The sequence below is a fragment of the Mesoplodon bidens genome (genome assembly GCF_964165515.1).
Source record: "Mesoplodon bidens genome assembly, chromosome: 9".
Taxonomy (NCBI): Eukaryota; Metazoa; Chordata; class Mammalia; order Artiodactyla; family Ziphiidae; genus Mesoplodon; species Mesoplodon bidens.
Window position 1 is genome coordinate 2,764,976 of NC_138166.1, and position 19,146 is coordinate 2,784,121.

Consider the following 19,146-nt stretch of genomic DNA (forward strand, 5'->3'; position numbering starts at 1 on the left):
CGCGGCATGTGGGATCTTCCTGGACCAGGGCTCGAACCCGTGTCCCCTGCATTGGCAGGCGGATTCTTAACCACTGCGCCACCAGGGAAGCCCCTAAGTACTGTTATTTGTTGCTGGTGGCACCACCCTTTGGGGAAGCAATGTGGAAACATATGTTGTCTTGAAAGCCATAAAACTGTCTCGCCCTCTGATTCGCTAATAGTTTTGCAAGTCTCCATTATAAGGAAAATTCCCCAAATGAATATGGGCTTTGGGGACGGAGATGGCCCTCTCATTACTTAGAGTTCCAGAGAAAAAAAGCAACAAGGAACCGGGGAGAGTGATGCAGCGTAGCAGGTGCCAGGGCTCCAAACCCAGTGCACGCACGGGGGAGGGGAGGCCGTAAAGGTCACAGCGTTGTACGCGTTAAAGTCAGAATCCAGATTCAAGCAAACAGACACAAAAGCCACACTTTTCCCTCTTCCCGGATGATCGTACAACCTTTAAAAGATTAAGAGACCATTGTTGTACCAGAGCGAATTGTAAATGACGTGATGCTGAAGGAAAAAAGCACAACACTGTTGTCCATCGCAGTTGGCCTTGGGCACCAGAAAGGCTCAAGAGAACATACAAAGTGACGAGAAATTGTGTTGGGCTGTTGGCATTCCACGTGACTCCCTCACTCCCTATTTAAAACTTTCCATATGGTACTTATTTTATAATCTTGAATATAAAACATTTCTGAAAGGTATACGCTAGACTTTAAAAATATCTCTTCACAATGGATGTATAACAAAAATTAGTTCTATATCCCAAACGTGGCTCATCCCTCGATTTTGTGAATGCTCAAAAAACAGCAAATTCTAGCTTTTTCGGGCCAGGGGTGTCAGCAGGACTCGCTGTGTCTGGAAGAACACTGCCCCCTTGTGGCGGATCTGGCTCGACACGCATTTGGGGGTGGCCAGCTCTTTATCATCCGCTTGGGGCGGGATTCTTAACAGGCCCCGTGCAAGCTGGGGAGAAATACAGGATCTCTGATGAGCATGGGACTCAGGGCACTAAATTATGGAACTTGCTTTACAACTTAGTTGGTTTTTGTTTGTTTCTTTGTTTGTTTGTTTTGCGGTGCGCGGGCCTCTCACTGTCGTGGCCTCTCCCGTTGCGGAGCACAGGCTCCGGACGCGCAGGCTCAGCGGCCATGGCTCACGGGCCCAGCCGCTCCGCGGCATGTGGGATCTTCCCGGACCGGGGCACGAACCCACGTCCCCTGCATCGGCAGGCGGACTCTCAACCACTGCGCCACCAGGGAAGCCCTACAACTTAGTTTTTAATAACTTTTTCTGAAAGTGTCACGTTACTGCTGGTTATCCCTCTCAACTTCTTGGGCTCCTAAGGGCAGGACTTCAATACAGCAGCCGCCTCCATCCAGGCCAGATGACTCTGCGGGGACATTTCAACCTGGACCCCAAAAGCTTATTCAGGCTTTGGATCAAGAATCACTTCAGAACAGGCTGAGCAACTCCTAGGATGATGGAAACCTTCCATAAGCGCCTGAACAGGGGAAACATGGCCCCAGATGATTTTTTTAAATTGAGGCAATGCTTTTTTAAAAATCATTCACCAAAAGATTTTAGAACAATGGTAATAAGCAACACAGTGGTATCTGGTATGGCTCACACTGATACATTTTTAGGTTGGTCAAATTTATAGCAATTAAATGAAGGCCATGGGCCTATAAAAGGTCAGTCACTACAGTTCATTTTACAATTTGCCCAAAATCCCAGAGTTAATAACAGAAGCAGATTAAGAACTCGGGTCCTCCTCTTCCTACACCAGAGCATTACTGACCACCTTACCAGATGCTACGGTTTTCTGCGCGTGTGGCGTTTCTGTGCGCTGGATTACAAACGAGCTCAGGTGTCTTGTTCCATCAAGGTGCAGAGTTCATGCTGCTGTCTATGTGACTTAGGAAAAGAGCAGGGGATGGAGACTGAGGCCTGAGGACCATTCCCACCTCACCGCTAATCACATCCAGTGGACCCTGACCACGTTCCCTCCATGTGTCTCAGGGTCCAGATCTGTAGGATGCCACGCATGCACAGAGAAGGGACGGTTTCCCGGAAAATGCCAAATTCCAGGAAAATTGCTTGAGATTATTCGTGAGGTGAGTATATTCACTCTGATTCAAGGGTCCTTTGATTAAGAAAATGAAAATGTATCTTGGAATAGACTAAACGTTAGTTTACATAAAATTAATCTTTCCAGGAAAGATCTGACTACTTTGGCTACCTACGTACCTTAGGATAATTGTTTTTTAAATGCAGATCTATTCTCTTCCAACTCTTCAGGTTACAAATATAAGAAACTAGTCGCATTTTCTCAAGGAAAAATAACAATACTATCTGGAAAGTTTCTACTGAAGCTCTGATCCAGTTTACTTACCATTTCAGAATGCTTCCTAAAGGTATTAGCCGAGCTCTATAATTGCTAATCCTTACAAGGATGCTGCAGGGCAGATGGCGTTATGCCTGTCATACAGATGAAGAAAGGGGAGACAGAGAGGCCCCCTCTGCTGCCTGGGAATAAAAGCTCAGCTCTACACCCCAAGGGCAGATGCCTGCACTCAGCTAGGAGTCAAGGGCTTGGGGAAATTTATAAAAACAGGAGCAGCACTCTTAAGAAACGTTACATCACCAACTTGCTTGATAAAAGAAAGCATAATCTCAAACATAGATAAGACATCACAGACATGAAGAAATATAAACATGAACATAAAACACTGAGAAACATAAGCAGACATCAATGGATGTGACCAGCCACTTGGCCTCCGGAAGCTGGGAATCTCTGCGTCTGTGTAAGGAAGGCTGCACCTACTTTACAGTGAAGTGGGGAGGATGAAAGGAGATAGTCTAACTAAGCACGGGCCTGGCACAGGCAGGCAGGTAGTGGCAGCTGCGGGCATCGTCCTCTTCGGCCACAGCGTTATTTTATTAAGTGCCATCCTGCCCGAAGCCTTCAAACCCAGTGAACTCTTATTTCCAGGTGAATAGTTAATCCACCACATTGCAGATTCCTTCATTGACTTTGATTTCTAGTAAAAGTCACACGTGATTTTACAAAATGAAAAAAACAAACCTCCTAGAGACCCCACTTCATATCTGTATTCAAGGTTCTTCCTGCTTCCCTTAAAGAGCTCTGTGTGATCAGTTCACTTAGCTCTACAACAAACCTGATGACATAATGATGTGGAGTCTTCTTATCTAAGAATATGGCCCGTCTTTCCATTTGCACAACTCTACTTTTGTGTGAATTTGTACAATTTTATGATTTTCCTCATAAATGCTTTGGATATTTCCTATGAACTTTGGGCCTAGGTTTATCTATCTAGCATCTATCTACCATGTCATGAATGTGTTCTTAGGCTGCATTAGTAAGAAAAGAAATCTCACACAAATTAGCAATGCCCACTGCAAAACTTATGCTACCATCCATTGATGTAGCAAAAGTAATAACTCCTGGCATGTTGCAATAACCAAAGAGGCGTGAGGGGTCAAGCCCTTCAGGGTAGTTGAACAGATCCACTACTCAGACACAAAGTTTGCTGGCAGAGTGTGTGAGATATTAGAAGACAGTTTCCAACAATCTGTGGCCAAAATTGAGGCTAACAAAAGATAAGCCTTACAGACTAATTGAGTCCACGGACAGTTTAAACCATTCTCAGTGGATTTAAGTCTGTTTTATAGCAAAGAAGCAGCATTGCTGATGTGGTTATGGTAAGGAAAGACTTGCTTAAGATTATACAGCTGAAAAAGAGACCTTCTCATCATGTAATTGTACTCAGGTTAATTTGGGTTCAGATGAGAATACTGGTCACGTGAGTTTCTATGGACGAGCTGCGGTCACCCCAGGCTCCAGCCCGGCCTGAGTTCCCACCACGAGTTAAATCCTTCTTATTGGAAACCAGCAAGATTTGGTTGTCAGGAAAGTTGAGAGCTGATTTTCAAAGAGCATTAAAATATGGGAATCAAAAGGGAAAACAGCGTCAAGTCCAGGGCCTTAAACTCCTATGTTTTTAAAGTGATGGATGAGAAACTGAGAATCTATAGTTAGCTACCTTTAGATTCAGAACTGAGATTGATAATTGTCAGAAGGATACATATTAACACACTTACTCAAATTAAAAATATGATTTGACTTTTTTTTTAACCAGAAGTAAATGTGATTTGGCTTTTTGATTGGACAATAAGGGCCCATCTTGCTAATTAATGTATATGGCAGACATTCTCCATAAATTGAATGGGCTAAATCTATAAACCTAAGATCCTGACAAAAACAGACTTAAAGTTTGGGATGAGATTTTTAACATTCACTAAAAAACACTATTTGGGCAAAAGTGAGTGAAAACTGACAATATGTCAATTTCCTGAGTGAAAACTGACAATATGTCATTTTCCTCAAAACTTACTGATGATATATTAGGTTTAGAAAGTGCCTGTGACATCCATCAGCACACACAGTCACAAGTTTTTTTTTTTCAGTGGATGGATGTTAACTAAACTTAATTGTGGTAATCCTTTTGCAGTATATACATACATCAAATCATTATGTTGTATGCCTAAAACTAATACAATGTTGTATGTTGATTATATCTCAATTTTTAAAAATGGTCAGCTTTGCTATCCCTTAGCTCAGATAAACATGTTAGTAAAATCAGTAGCCGGGACGCATGTAATTCTAACTTGAGACTTCTGAAGAATATAACATGAATGAAAAGAAGAGTATGATGTCAAATTGCTCATTTTGATTTACTTTAAGTATCTAGAAACAATTTATACAATTTCAGAAACCATATCACACTTAATGATAATACTTCTTTATATGTATATAATACTTTATGAATAAAAAAGTCTTTTCACAACATATATTATTTGATTTCTAGTGTATTTGTTCCTTTGGGAGAGATGTCTTCAAACATTATTTTAAAAAAAGAGAAGGTGTCTCTGAGTAATGAGTGTAATTACTATCTGAGAAATCTTGATAACGTGTTTTTCTTCTACCTCCCAGAAGTCAATAACTGTAGTGTGATTGAGTAACAACCCCCCTGGCAAGTCAAATGGCTTCCAAATCTTGGCTATTGACCAATTAAACGAGAACCTAGTCAGGTACAGATAAAAGATCAATCAAAATAATATTTGATAATAGATCACTATGTGATTGACCAGAAGGACTTCAAAGAATTGAAAGGCACTGTTATAGCAGTAACCTTTTTCATCCTCTTGTACTTATTTATGTAAAATATCTCCTCAGGGTTTAAACCAATAAAAACAGAAAGAGTCACACGATTTATGTTGAAGCTTTTCTGGTTTTATCCATAAATTATGTTCATTAATGGGTACATGGAGTAAATTTAAAAATTACCTTTCATCTTATTAAAAGATATCTTTTCAAGAAATATTTCCTTTTCACGCTTAACAATTATATATCAGCAGTTGTAATATATTTATATTGTTTTTATTTATTTGCAATTGTAATAAGAACTCAATCTAGAAGAGTATTTTCCTACCTACAGTTTTATGATCACATGAAATTTAAAAATCTAATTTAGATAGACATTCTTGTTTTGTATCACATTCCATTTCATTCTTGTTCTGTATCACATTTCATTTCAACTATTTAAAACAGACTTTTAAAAACAAAATATATATTGAATAGAATATAATTTTACATGGGACCAGTATGGAAATGTGAAATCAAGAAAAAAGAATAATAATGCAAAATGTTTTATTGTTACAGAAGAGTTTGTCTATGTGATTTGTCTATGTATCTATGTGATTGTTAAAGTGATCGTATCAACTTTATTAGATACATTTAAAATGTCAATATTTATAAGATGCTATGAAATATTTTCTTTCAAGTATTTAAAATTATGAAGAAGCTTTTTGTATGCCAACCTTGAAATGAGAGGGCACAGAAAGTTTTTAAAAATTCTTTCAACGTATGGCTGCACAATTTAGGAAACAGGCTGGGTGGCTCCAAAACCATCACCTGCTCCTGAGAATTCAGGGAAGTGGTTTCAGACGGTGTAACTCAGTTACTCTAATGAAGGGCCCTCCCGATCACGCCAGCTGGGGCTGGAGAACTGGAAACTAACACATTCAGAAAGTAACATATCCCTCATCTTCTGAATGTACCACAGGCAACTAAAAAAGAAGCCACATGACGCTTTGTGCAACTATCTAGTTTTTAAAAACCCACAAAACAAAAAACAACTAAACTAATCTAAATTTCATTTCCCGGAAGGTGGTGCAAAGCTGCCAGAAGCCCCACGAGGTTAGCACGAAGCCCCTGCAGTGTTAGTACTCACGTTCGAGCCCCTTCCCAGTGTGGACTTGGAGGCATCCTCATCGCTGTCCACCCCCGGCTGCCTGAGTTGCTCTGCCTGGAACAGAAGCAAGACCCCCGTCATCTTCAGGTCAGAGCAGTATCACACAGAACAGTTGTCCTTAGCAATTATTAGAGCAAACCAGGCCAGCCTGGCCGTCCCTCAGGGCAGCAGCATCTGCATAAACAGCTGTAATCCACGGCCACGATTCTTCAGCTTAGGAACCTGAAAGCTGCTCTCAAATAGCCCCTAAGCAGTGCTCACAGATCTGACAACCACAATTTTGAAATTCAAGACTCACGGAGTGTGAGTTTTCATTTTGTCTTTTTCCCCAGAGCATCTCTTTTGCTTAGAAGAGATGCAATATGAAAACAGCAGTGGGTCTGAGCTGATCAATTAGCTCCGAAAACCAATGAATTCAGTAGGTTTTGAGGATTTCTACGTTTTAAATTCAGTTCACCGCTGCATTGCTGATTGATTGGACACACATCAAAATAACTCACCAAACACCTCACTCCGTGTCCATAAAAGGTGAACAAGAGTGACAGCTCACTTCATTGTTTAAAAGAAGGTTTCCCTTGGGCTTCCCTGGTGGCGCAGTGGTTGAGAGTCCGCCTGCCGATGCAGGGGACACGGGTTCGTGCCCCGGTCCGGGAGGATACCACATGCCGCGGACCGGCTGGGCCCGTGAGCCATGGCCGCTGAGCCTGCGCATCCAGAGCCTGTGCTCCGCAACGGGAGAGGCCACGGCAGTGAGAGGCCAGCGTAAAAAAAAAAAAAAAAAAAGAAGAAGGTTTCCCTTGATGGGGTGGTGACCTCCAGACAGAGGACCACCAGGTGCCCTGGAAAACACAGCTCTGGGCCACACCCTGCCCTCCCAGATGAGGATCTTTGGGGATGTGACCCAAGAACCCAATTGTTACGCTAGATCTTAAGGTGATTCTAAGGTATTTTCAGAACTACTTGGTTAGGAGAATAAATAATGTCAAAATGAAACAAAGTTATCACATTGAAAGAACATTAAAATACCAAAGTTTTAAAACAAGGAAAGATATTTTCCCTCATTGACTTCAGCCAAATTGATATCTTTTTAAGCATATTCTCTATTGAGATTTTACACACACATATGCATGTTTTTATCCTTTAAGTAGATAATAAAGACTCACTTTAACTTAAATGTCTCCGTTCTTAGTATTTTGCTCTCAGACATGTGTAGACTATCTGGCATCATAGGATTTTAGAAAACATTTAAAAAATGATTTACTCAGGACTTCCCTGGTGGCCTGCCAGGGAAGGAATCCACCTGCCAATGCAGGGGACATGGGTTCGAGCCCTGGTCTGGGATGATCCCACATGCCATGGAGCAACGAAGCCCACGAGCCACAACTACTGAGTCTGCGTGTCACAACTACTGAAGCCCGCGCACCTAGAGCCCGTGCTCCGCAACAAGAGAAGCCACCACAGTGAGAAGCCCGCGCACCACAACGAAGGGTAGCCCCCGCTCACCGCAACTGGAGAAAGCCTGCACGCGGCAACAAAGACCCAACGCAGCCAAAAACAAATAAATAAATTTATAAAATTTTTAAAAATAAAAAATAATTTACTCCAAACCCTCCTGCTATTAATGAAGAAAACCTGAGACCCAGGCTTGCCAGGCAGTGTACAGTGTGGACGGTGAGAGCCACGGCTCTGGAAAGACAGGCGGGCCCGAATTCTGGCAACACCAGCCCTGGGATTTGCTCAGAGTGTGCAGCCTGGGCTTCTTCACCTGTAAAATGGGGTTGACAATGCCTCTCTCACCGGGTTTATAGAAGATTAAAGGAGGGTGCATTTAGCACAGCATCTCAAACAATAAAAACAGAGAGAAACAAGGAAGGAAAAAGTTAATGCGCAAAACAACAAATAACGCAGTAAGGTTACAACTGTATAAGGGCAGTTGAGCACAAAATAAAATAAAATAAATGAGAGGGAAAGATGAGGTGTATGAGAAAGGAAAAACAGTTCTAGCCAGTCTAAGACCAAAGAAAGATGGGGTACGGCAGAGGGAGAGCCCCTGGGACCCACAGACCAGGCTTCCTCGCCATCTGTGGCATTTTCACAGGTGTTTCAGTCTCTCATGGAGAATGCTGCCAAACCATCACATGCATTCGGCTCTTATTCTGCTTAAAAGAAAGGCATTTCTAGATTTTCTGCTGACTTCGCTGGCAGTTTCATGTCTCAAAAGCAGGAAGGTACAAGAGGAAGGACTCCTGAGATCGTGGTGTGAGGAAAGGGTAGATTTTCTGTGAATTAGAACTGTGAGAACCAAAGAGGCCCGCGGTGCCTGCAGTCCCAGCAAACTGACCTCAGATGTCAGGAACCATATTACCCAGCCATAAAAAAGAAGGAAATCATGCCATTTGCAGCAACATGGATGGACCTAGAGATTGTCATACTAAGTGAAGTAAGTCAGACAAAGACAAATATCATATGATATCGCTTATATGTGGCATCTAAAGTATGATACAAACCCACCTATCTATGAAACAGAAACAGACTCACAGACATAGAGAACAGACTTGTGGTTGCCAAGGGGTGGGGGAGGGATGCAGTGGGAGTTTGGGATTAGCAGATGCAAACTATATTATGTAGGATGGATAAATAACAAGGTCCTACTATACAGCACAGGGAACTATATTCAATATCCTGTGATAAACCATAATGGAAAAGAATAGGAAACAGAATATATGTATATATAACTGAGTCACTTTGCTGTACAGCAGAAATTAATACAACACTGTAAATCAACTATACTTCAATAAAATATTTTTAAAACGGTGACAGGAACCAGAAACCCAACGTTAATAGAGTGAAGGGAAATTCAAATGTGAAAGTGAATCTGTAATTTCAAGGGGGACAGGATGGTGGGGTGAGGGCACAGAAGATCTTAAGTAGAGACACACACGGAGCAGAGATTTTCAAAGGACACATGGAAGCAGGGGCAAACACACACAATCAGTAATAAGACAGAGAATCAAGAATCCACAGTCAAAGCATCAGGCAGTCAAGAGCAATGCACTGGAGTTTGGCAGAAACTCCTGAGGACAGGGACCCCTCACTAGTTCAGGTGGTGACTTCCCTCTGGGCTGCCAGCTTCCACCCAGCCTGCTCACTGACCTCTCGCCTCCGAACCGCAAGCTGACCCAGGATCTAACCCCAGGACCCTGAGCAGGTTTATTTCTTTGGGCCCCAGTGTCCTCATCAGGAACATGGGGTGGATGGTAATTCTGACCCCACGGGCTCCGGAAGGTCAGGACACGTGCAGGCTGGTGCACAGATGCAAGGGCCATGTGATGGGTAGAGAGGGCTCTGGACCAACATGCGTCCACCCTACTCACGCCTCTTCTACCGCTCCGTGGATGGCGGATGCTTCCAAACCCAGCTGGTGGATTAAAGACTAACGTTCCCCACAATGGTTCTGTCTTTTTTAGTGCCATCTACTAGTTAAGAGAAAATACTTGACCCAGCAAAATAAACCTTTTTAAACCAACACAATAGGGACCACAAGCATTTTCCTTTCTTGGTAGTTAGAAGGCATGGATAGCTTGAGAATTTCAAAGATGATTTTAAATGTGTTCATTTTTATTCTCGGTACTATGACTTTATACCACTGTACCCAAATTACGGTTTGAGGATTTATTAACTAAGACCAACCAGATCAATAAAGTTAACGTATTCAGCATGTTCGCAAATCATATGGGGAGAAGCAGGGAACATCTAAAATTTACTGGCAAGTGGACCCACTCAACAACTGATGTTCTTCTCCACAGAGTGGCCCCTGGGCAGCTCCTTGAGGCTGCACCAGGTTGTACAAGTTCTGAAGATTTGGTTCATTTGTCGGGATATTGAGTATTTATATAAACTTAACCGTACCATGCATTCACGTATCCATCCATCCAGAGGTTGTTTACTGAGCTTCAACCTCCTTCCAGGACTGTGCGGGTACCAGCAGAGAGGGTGCATGGCTTCGTGTTCTGCTGGTGAATTAAACATCAACACCCAAGACCACCGTTTGAGGAACCAAGTGTGGGATATGAGAGGCATGTTTGCATACTGACACGACACGCACCCTACTCCCTGAAGGAGTGAGGACTCCTACGCGTATTAAGACAAAGTCCAAGAGAGGCCGAGGACAAACGCCTCAAGACACTACCTGTACAGAATGCAGAATCATATGTCAATTCGACTGATATTTGATACGGAATAAATTACCTGACTATCTCTTCTCTTATTAACTTTGAAAAATCCCAGAAGTTTTTTCTTCTCTTTATCTGTCTCACCGTTGCCAAGTGATGATTTTCTAAAGGTTTCTGGGGGGAAAAAAAAAAGTACTAAGTTATTTTTCAGCATATGAAACATTAGATTAAGCACTTCAAAAATATCAACAAATGATTTTGTTACTCTAGTCTTAAACTTTAGCTCTTACAAGGGATCAAAACCATCAACTATTTCTCTCAAAGCATTCTGAGCCTCCCATAGCCTCCAGCTGGGCTTAGGAAATCTCTAAAGGTTCTTATAATCTTTAGTATTGTAAAAACAAAGCAAAACAAAACAAAAAACCCCCGAATAAATCCAGAAGTTCTAGGGCAGTATTGTGCAACAAAAAAATAAAGGGACTATATACGTAATTTTGCATTTTCCAACAGCTGCACCAAAAAGAACCAGGTGAAATTAATTTTAATAATGTTTTATTTAACCCAATAGATCTAAAATATTAGTATTCCATCCCATAATCCATATAAAATTATTAATGAGGTGTTTTACATTCGTTTTGCTACTAAGCCTTCAAAGTGCAGTGTGCACATCACGGCACATGTCAGCTTGCACTGGCCACATGCCTCGTGCCTGACGGCCATGCCTGCTTTGTCACCATCAGACCGGACAGCTCAGCTCTCAGGACTGCGACATCTGTGCTAAACATCTGCTTTAAGAATTATGAGGGTGGCGGTAAAAATGCAAACTAAATAAACTACATCAACAGCTTCCCGGCTTGAGGAGCCCACTCATTTCCAGAACGTGGAGTAACAGCGATGGTTTACCCAGGGGACACCTGAAATAACCACGTCAGCTGCTCCATGACCCATGTCCCCAGATTTTTCTTCCTCTACCTCAAACAGGATGTTTTCCTTTTTCATTACATTCTCTAGGGGACCTGTTTTTTCTTCTATTGTTTTTTTTTTTAATTCTTGACTTCTAAATCCTCAATCTTCTCCATTTCCTGGAGTTTTTTTTTTTCAGTGGGATTTTCGAGCTAGAATGGATGCTCTGGAGTTCCAGATGGGGCACCAAAGCCCAGGCCAGTCAGGCTGGTGACGACACAGCCAAGGGCCACGGTCTCCAGGGCAAGGCAGAACTGGCAACAGCAGCATCCGTGGGACCTTGGGCCACAACAGATGCTCCTATGGGAGACTCTGGGGATGGGGCCCAGCACTCCCCGCTCAACAAGCAGCCGCCCACCCTGGGATGCTTAAGCTGTGGGGCCCACACTTGACAGCCAACAGAGTAGAGCTTAAGGACGCCGTCGTGTGGGCGTCCTGGGCCTCAGTTTCCCCATCTGCAGATTGAGGATGACTCAGATGACCAAGCCTGGCACCCTCAGTGCCACCACAACCATTGTGACCATTATTCATTGATCGATGACACTCCGAGGGCCACTCCAGGCCTTTGTCATCCACTCATCCCATTCTTCTCTTCCAAGGCACACGGATACGGCCAGAGGAAAAGATGTTTAGGTGCTGCTGAGGGACTGAAAAATTAATTTCCCCACACCGCTGCCGACTGCTGGACCGCCAAACCACTGGTGGAAAACTGTGGACTGGATTTTACAAACTCTGCCACCAAGATACCAACCCAAACCAGGTAAATATCGGTGAGCTGCTAACCAAGAATTTCATATTCCAACTCGAGAAGGCAGACGTGGAGGTCGGAGCCTTTGTGACATGCATTAACATAATACTGTCCTCCCAATGAAGCACAAACCAAGCCCCTGAACCCCTGCATTCTGTTAGTGGCAAAGGCTCCGGTTTTAGCCCCAGGAACCAGGCCTCTCAGCTTCATGCAGGTGGCTCCAGCTGGGCCAGTCAGCGGTCCCCACACCACATGACATCCAAACCAGCGAGGGGACCGGCTTCAGTGGTGAGGCATGCATCCGCCCGGAAACACACGTGAACGTAGGGTTCACAGTTAATTGCGCCAAAACCCTCTGTTAGGCCCAGAGCCTGTAGCAAAATATCCTGTACTGCAGAGTAAAGCTATATGTGGAGAACAGTATGCACCAACATGTATGTTTGTACCTCTGATGTTTCTAGAATTGACTGCTATGTGACACAGATGTAGAAAGTGCCTGAGAGATGAGGGAGAGAGAACACATCACTGGCACACAGGCTGTTGTGCCAGCCACACAGCGGTGAGACTGGATCAGAAATTCAGCCTCTCATTTCTCTTCCTGGACAGGGGGAGTGGCTGGTCACCAGCCCCAGGACTGAGGCTCAGGCTCGGGGCACAGAGCTGCCCCAAGGGGACCAAGAGGCCACAGCCCACAGCTGCCCGGCTCTGAGCTGGGCCCCAACCAGACGGTCTAATCTCAAAGGTGAGGCTCGGAGATTCTGGACTGATGGGGCCTCCCGTGAGGTTTGCGACTGGCAGGCACTGCGGAAGGATGGGCTGCAGGGCGGAGCAAGAGCACTTGGTTTTCCTGACAGTGTTCCCAGCAGCCAAGACCCCCAAGGTGCCCCGCCTGGTTCGCAGCCAGGCCTGGAGAAAACACGCCAGTTAAGACCTAGACGCCGTGGCTCTAAGTGGACGGCAACTTGAGTGTGGAGTTTATTTTGTTTCAATTTACTCTCGTTTACTAAGACTTAGATATGAATAAAAACGCAGGGAAGGTTGTGTCTCATCTGTCTGGAAGTTTCAAACTGATTTGGAAGGTGATATGGATGAGCTGAGGGGTGTGGACGGATGCAGGATGCTGCAGGGGCCCTGGAGGACTGGCTCACTGAAAACATCCACTTTTCCGGATGCAGAAATGGAGCAAGCCGTCGGGGGCCAGATCAGGGTCACCAAGCTTGTAAGTGCAAGAGGGGAAACTGGGTCTGCATCGCAGGGAAATGTGCACATTTATAAGTGACCACCCCCATCATGGGGGTCGTAAAAGAACAGTCAAAATAGCTCTGATTCACCTTCCCCGCTGCCCTCAGCCTTACAATATCCCCAAATCAGATCACTCAGAACTGATCAAGCCTTCGTATATATGAGTTTTCTGCTCAAACCAACTGTCTATTCGTGGTGCTTCTTTTTTTAATTGAAGTATAGCTGATTTAAAACGTTGTGTTAGTTTCAGTTAGCTAGCTAGATTGATAGATACAGATATATAGATAGAGTGAGATATCCTTTTTCAGGTTCTTTTCCATTATAGGTTATTACAAGATTTTGAGTATAGCTCCCTGTGCTATACAGCAGGTCATCTATTTTATATATAGTAGTATGTGTATCTGTTAGTCCCAAACTCCTAATTTATCCCCTTTGGTAACCTTGAGTTTGTTTTCTATGTCTGTGAGTCTGTTTCTGTTTTGTAAATAAGTTCATCTGTATCATTTTTTTGTTTTTAGATTCCACATATAAGTGATATATCACATGGTATTTGTCTTTGACTTACTTCACTTAGTATGATAATCTCTAGGTCCATCCATGTTGCTACAAATGGCATTATTTCATTCCTTTTTATGGCTGAGTAATATTCCTTTGTATATATGTACCTCATCTTTACCCATTCGTCTGTCAATGGACACTTAGGTTGCTTCTGTGTCTTGGCTGTTGCAAATAGTGCTGCTGTGAACATAGGGGTGCATGTATCTTCTCAAATTAGAGTTTTCTCCAGATTTATGCCTAGGAGTGGAATTGCTGTATCATACGGTAATTCTATTTATAGCTTTTTAAGGGACCCCCCCCCCATACTGTTCTCCATAGTGGCTGCACCAATCCCACCGATAGCGTAAGAGGGTTCCTTTTTCTCTACATCCTCTCCAGCATTTGTTGTTACTTGCAGACTTTTTAATGATGACCATTCTGACTGGTGTCAGGTGATACCTCATCATAGTTCTGATTGGCATTTCTCTACTAATTAGTGATACTGAGCATCTTTTCATGTGCCTGTTGGCCATCTGTATGTCTTCTTTGGAGAAGTGTCTATGGTGCTTCTTAAAAGAGAGTCCCTCTCTTTGTAGCATCCATCTGCCCTGTATGACGGAGGAGGTACCAGGCGAGGAATATGAAGGGAGACCACTGTCAGACACGACACCTGGACTGTGGCTCCAGAACAAAGCCCAGGTTTTCTGCATTATTTTTCTTTCTAGAAACAAAGTCTAATGTTAAACACTTTACCAAACATGGACAGAAATTTCTATAAAATCCAAACACTCATTGGGATTTTAATGACCCTCTTGGAGTGTGTGTGTGTGTTATGTGTGTGTGTGTAGTCCAAAAGATTTATATAAGTCCCAATACATATGTGTGTGCATACACGCCTATGTACATGTGCATGCGTATGTATGTATTATGCATTATACATAATACATACATATATATATAATTTATACAAAATGAATGCAAAATTTGGACCAGTCATTTACCTACTTGTCTATGACAGAAACGGTCAGATTTCTCAATCCACACTGCCCCAGGTTCTGCAGCAGGCAGGATGGACCCTGAGGGCAGGTAGGCACAGGTGAAAAGGGCACGGGGCCTCTCCTGCATGGACCACTTCTGCTCTGCCCTGAAGTTCTGTGTTCATAAAGGGCCATTTTCTACAAACAGCTCCCTCACTGCTCCAGTCAGAACCACACAACAAACCCTCGCCCAAGGGACGTTCTTCTCTTAGTCAACCAGGGAGTGAAGAAACCAAGCCACAACCTCAGTTCAGCCTGGCCAGATGCCCCCAGAGCTGCGCCCTGCATCCCCTCGGGTCGCCCCGTGCATCATCCTAGCCCAGAGCCATGCAAGTGCAGCTGGCGGGGCAGCGCTGCGCTCACTGTACCTCGGCAGCTCAGGGAAGGCTCCGACTGTGTTTTGGTCAGAAGAACTGGAAAAGGCAGGCAACAGAGAGTGAAGACAGGCTTCCTGACCCACGGCAGCACCTGACGAGGCCTTGGCCCCTGTGTCAGCCTGGGCTGAGGCCGCTGTGCCCCGCAGGAGAAGGCCAAGTGCAAAGCAGGCCTGCGTCCTTGGCCTGGATCCCCTAGAATCCTGCAGCTGTCTGGCTGCTAAGCTCCATCCTGGAAGCAGGTGGAAGCAAAGCCTTCTGCTTTCTCAAGCGGCTGCCGCCAAGAATTCCAGAACAGGGCGGGCCTCTGCCTACAACACATCTCCTGCCCCTGGCCTTTAGCCTTCCCCAAGCAGCTGCCAGCTGGGAGGGGGCGCAACCCCAGAGGGGCAAAGAAGAGAGCTTCTCACGGACAGAAATGGTCTCTTCTCTACTCAAATGTCTGACTGTCAGTAGGATGGGATGGAGGCATTTGGCAAGGACGATAATCAAATAGTTCACAGCCCACGTGGCACATTATGGTCCAGACGGAAAGGGTGTTGGCCACAGGCAGGGCACATCCTCGCCATGGCAGGTGATGCTCCTTTATTTGTCTGGGGAGGCTGCTGGGGTCCCAGGGCGAGGGTCCCCAGGAGGGTGCCCGAGGCAGTGCAGAGGAGGACTCGGGCTGGGGGACAGCTATTTCTCCGCATGCAACAGCGTGTCCTGCCCTGCGCGGGGATCAGAAGAGGGAGCTCCAGACTTCGGGCAGTTTCCGCTCTCTCCGCCTCACCCGTGTGCCCAGAAGACCACACACGGGCTTGCGGGGCCCACTCCTTAATGCAGAGCCTGGTTTCATACGCTTTTCCCAGGTATTAGATTCTACAGCTACCTTTCAGGATTTTCCGAGTGATTAGCACATAACAGAAATACTTGTTTGCAGAAGGCTTTTCCTTTCACAGGCTTAAATGTGGGGCAGTTTTTCTTGTCCTGTCTTTCCCTCTCTTTTTCTGAAAGCTCTGTTTCCAAAGATTCCCAGAAACCAAATTTAAATAGGGCTGATATAACGAGACAGACACACCGGCAACATCCAGGCCCGTGCAGCAGGTGCTGAGAATCATCTTCTCTGTGTTTTAAAAACATACTGGATAAAACACAAGATGCATTACTCTCAAATGCCAGTACACTTTTTTTTGAAGGAATAAATAGTCTATGTTCTTATACATGATTGAGCTAAAACCCTTTCTTGAATGTCAAATGAGACCCAGGGTCCAGAACCTTCAGGAGGAGATCTGGGGGAAGGGGAGGTTCCACTATGACCATTACAGTTTGGTAATAAGAAAATATAGATTTATTTAATTGGGAAAATTTTTTTAAAACTGTAGAAAAACACGAACACTTGAATACGTGTGTATTTTAAAAGCCCAACTTGGTCAATATTTGTTAAATAAAAGCCAACGGATATCAAGTGAGCTCATTAAAATAGACACTCTTGTGAAGTCCATTTTAATAATTCTAAAGTCAAGGAATATAAACTATATATATAGATAGATAGATAGATAGATAGATTTTTTTGGTCTCACGGTTGTTCAAATACAGTCAGCCCCTGTGTCAATCAGGGAAATCTGCTTACACAACAGTCTTTGTACCAACATTGGCCTCAAGGTGTCACTCAAGCCAGGGCCTCTTACTAACTGGGATCTCAGGCTGGTACCACCTTCACGGGAGGAGAAGGATGGAGAGAGAGGAAGCCTCATGTGTTGTCTCAGGGGCTGAACTGCATTTGGGCAGGTTTAGGGAACAGCTAACTGCATTTTGCCACTGGTTTCGATTAGGAGCAACGTTTGAGACTTGGGAGTATTTAACGGCAACTGAGAAGGAAATCAAGGAGAATACGGTTCACACGTGGCTTCTGAGAAGTTCTTTTAGAGCAGAAACTCCAGTATTCTCACCTTTCCCCTTTTTACGTGTCTCATGGAAGCTCACAGGAGACACGGGGTAACGAGCATGCTCACGACTGGAGGGAAGAGGTGTAACTACAATCCACGTATTGTATTTCCCGCCCACTCCCGTTCTGCTTTGGACAAAACTGGAGAGACCTGCAAACGCCCGTCCCCATCGCTCTGCGCTACGACGCATGCGCGGAGAGCCCGCGGCGCCGCGTCCGAGACCCCGGGTGGCCTCACCTCTCTTGTTGTCCCAGGCGTAGAGCTCCTTTATCCCCAGCTCGTTCAGGGACTTGGAGAGCTCCAGCTCCTCGCCGGCCACATTGTCCCTGAGGAGCACCACGTGCTCCGGGCTGACGTCGCACTTGGCGCAGATGACGGGGAGGATGCTCTGCAGGGGAACCTCGGGGCTCACGCGCACCACCGCCTTCTGCGTGCGCAGGTAGTTCACCACCAGGCGCACCGTCTTCTGGAAAACACGGCAGGCAGAATTCCGTGAGCGCACCTTCCCACAGCTGTGTTTATAATAGAATGGAGCGGGGCACGATTTTGTGTGGACCGGGTCTTTCTTTCAAAATTCAGTGGGTTGTGGGGGAAAGGGCACACTGAATAGGAATAGCAAATGCCTGGAAAAATAAATTTACCTTCCAATCTCTTTTGCTAGTGAACAAACTGCTACCAACGTGGGGAAATGGACAGCAGTGGGGGGTCTCAATTTGGAATCTGATATACACACTGTCTTTCAGGGATTCTAAGCAGACCTGAACACAAGGCACTAATACATTTTTTAAAGGGAAGTGGTTTGGAACTCTTGTGAGCAATCCAATTTAAAGGGGAAAAAAACCCTCAGAGAACAAGACATCAAATTTTTGTTTAAGAAGCCAAAATACCCACATAAATATGTTAATATCTAGTATCATATATTTATATGAATATCGACATATATACACTACACACATATGTATTTTAAGCTAGAAAAATATAACATACACTAGACATACAAATATAATAGGCATATAATAATAGACGTCATAATCAGAAAAAAAAAACAATCACTTTGACTAAAGCTGATTATACATGTCTACAGATAAAGTAACCCATCAAAAATGTAATAGGTTGAAGTTTCATGCAGTCAACTTGTGTTTGGTCTTTACTGATCACCCACATTGCTCTAAGGTCCTGGGGAGCGGACACAGTAAATGTGTATTGAATAAAAAAAAACGGACTGAGATTTATCTCACCCCTTTCCAGTCTGAGTGCCAGGGTTTGATGAATTTTAGGAGGAAAAATGGAACCATGGATCTTTTCCATGCTTCTTAAACTGGAGTCATATATAAACTTGGGCTCACCTGCCCCTGGGATTTGCAGCTGGGGTTCAAGACGGCAAGAAAAGCCACAGAATATGAAAAGGGTTTATTTCCTTAAACAGTGATTTTAATGGAAGAATTAGGAAAAACTCAAAGTATAGACAGCACCAATTAAAAGTTATTAACCACCCAAACCTAGAGGACATGACCCGTTGGCCAAATTACCATGTTTAAAAATAGGGAAATTTAGTAGGTATTACAATCATCTAAAAGAATGAAATAGCATTGCTTTCAACTGGAGAGGAAAGATCCACAACAAAGCCTTATTACAAAGTACAATAAGCAGCTGGAGTTACCTTTAATCAGTACTCAAAAGCCTGGAATCTATGCATAGAATATTATCCAAATTGCAACGAGTCTTTCTGACATTAGTATTTCAAAAGGGACCCCCTTTCTGTTTCCTCTCTCTAGGAAGAT

General features: G+C 44.1%; 1 protein-coding gene across 11 annotated transcripts in view; it reads right to left on the bottom strand.

Annotated features, from left to right (window-relative positions):
* COBL (cordon-bleu WH2 repeat protein) overlaps window positions 1-19,146 on the bottom strand; it is a 239,419-nt gene that overhangs the window by 124,079 nt on the left and 96,194 nt on the right. For 4 of the 11 annotated variants that reach the window (XM_081244506.1, XM_081244510.1, XM_081244501.1 and 1 more), the window contains exons 4-7: window positions 17,603-17,831; window positions 15,432-15,476; window positions 10,613-10,710; window positions 6,344-6,418 (exon numbers count right to left, since the gene is read on the bottom strand). In XM_081244506.1, coding sequence (XP_081100632.1) covers window positions 6,344-6,418; window positions 10,613-10,710; window positions 15,432-15,476; window positions 17,603-17,831 — 447 coding nt within the window. The remainder of the gene's footprint in view (window positions 1-6,343; window positions 6,419-10,612; window positions 10,711-15,431; window positions 15,477-17,602; window positions 17,832-19,146) is intronic. The other 7 variants (XM_081244511.1, XM_081244509.1, XM_081244503.1 and 4 more) reach the window with 5 other exon arrangements.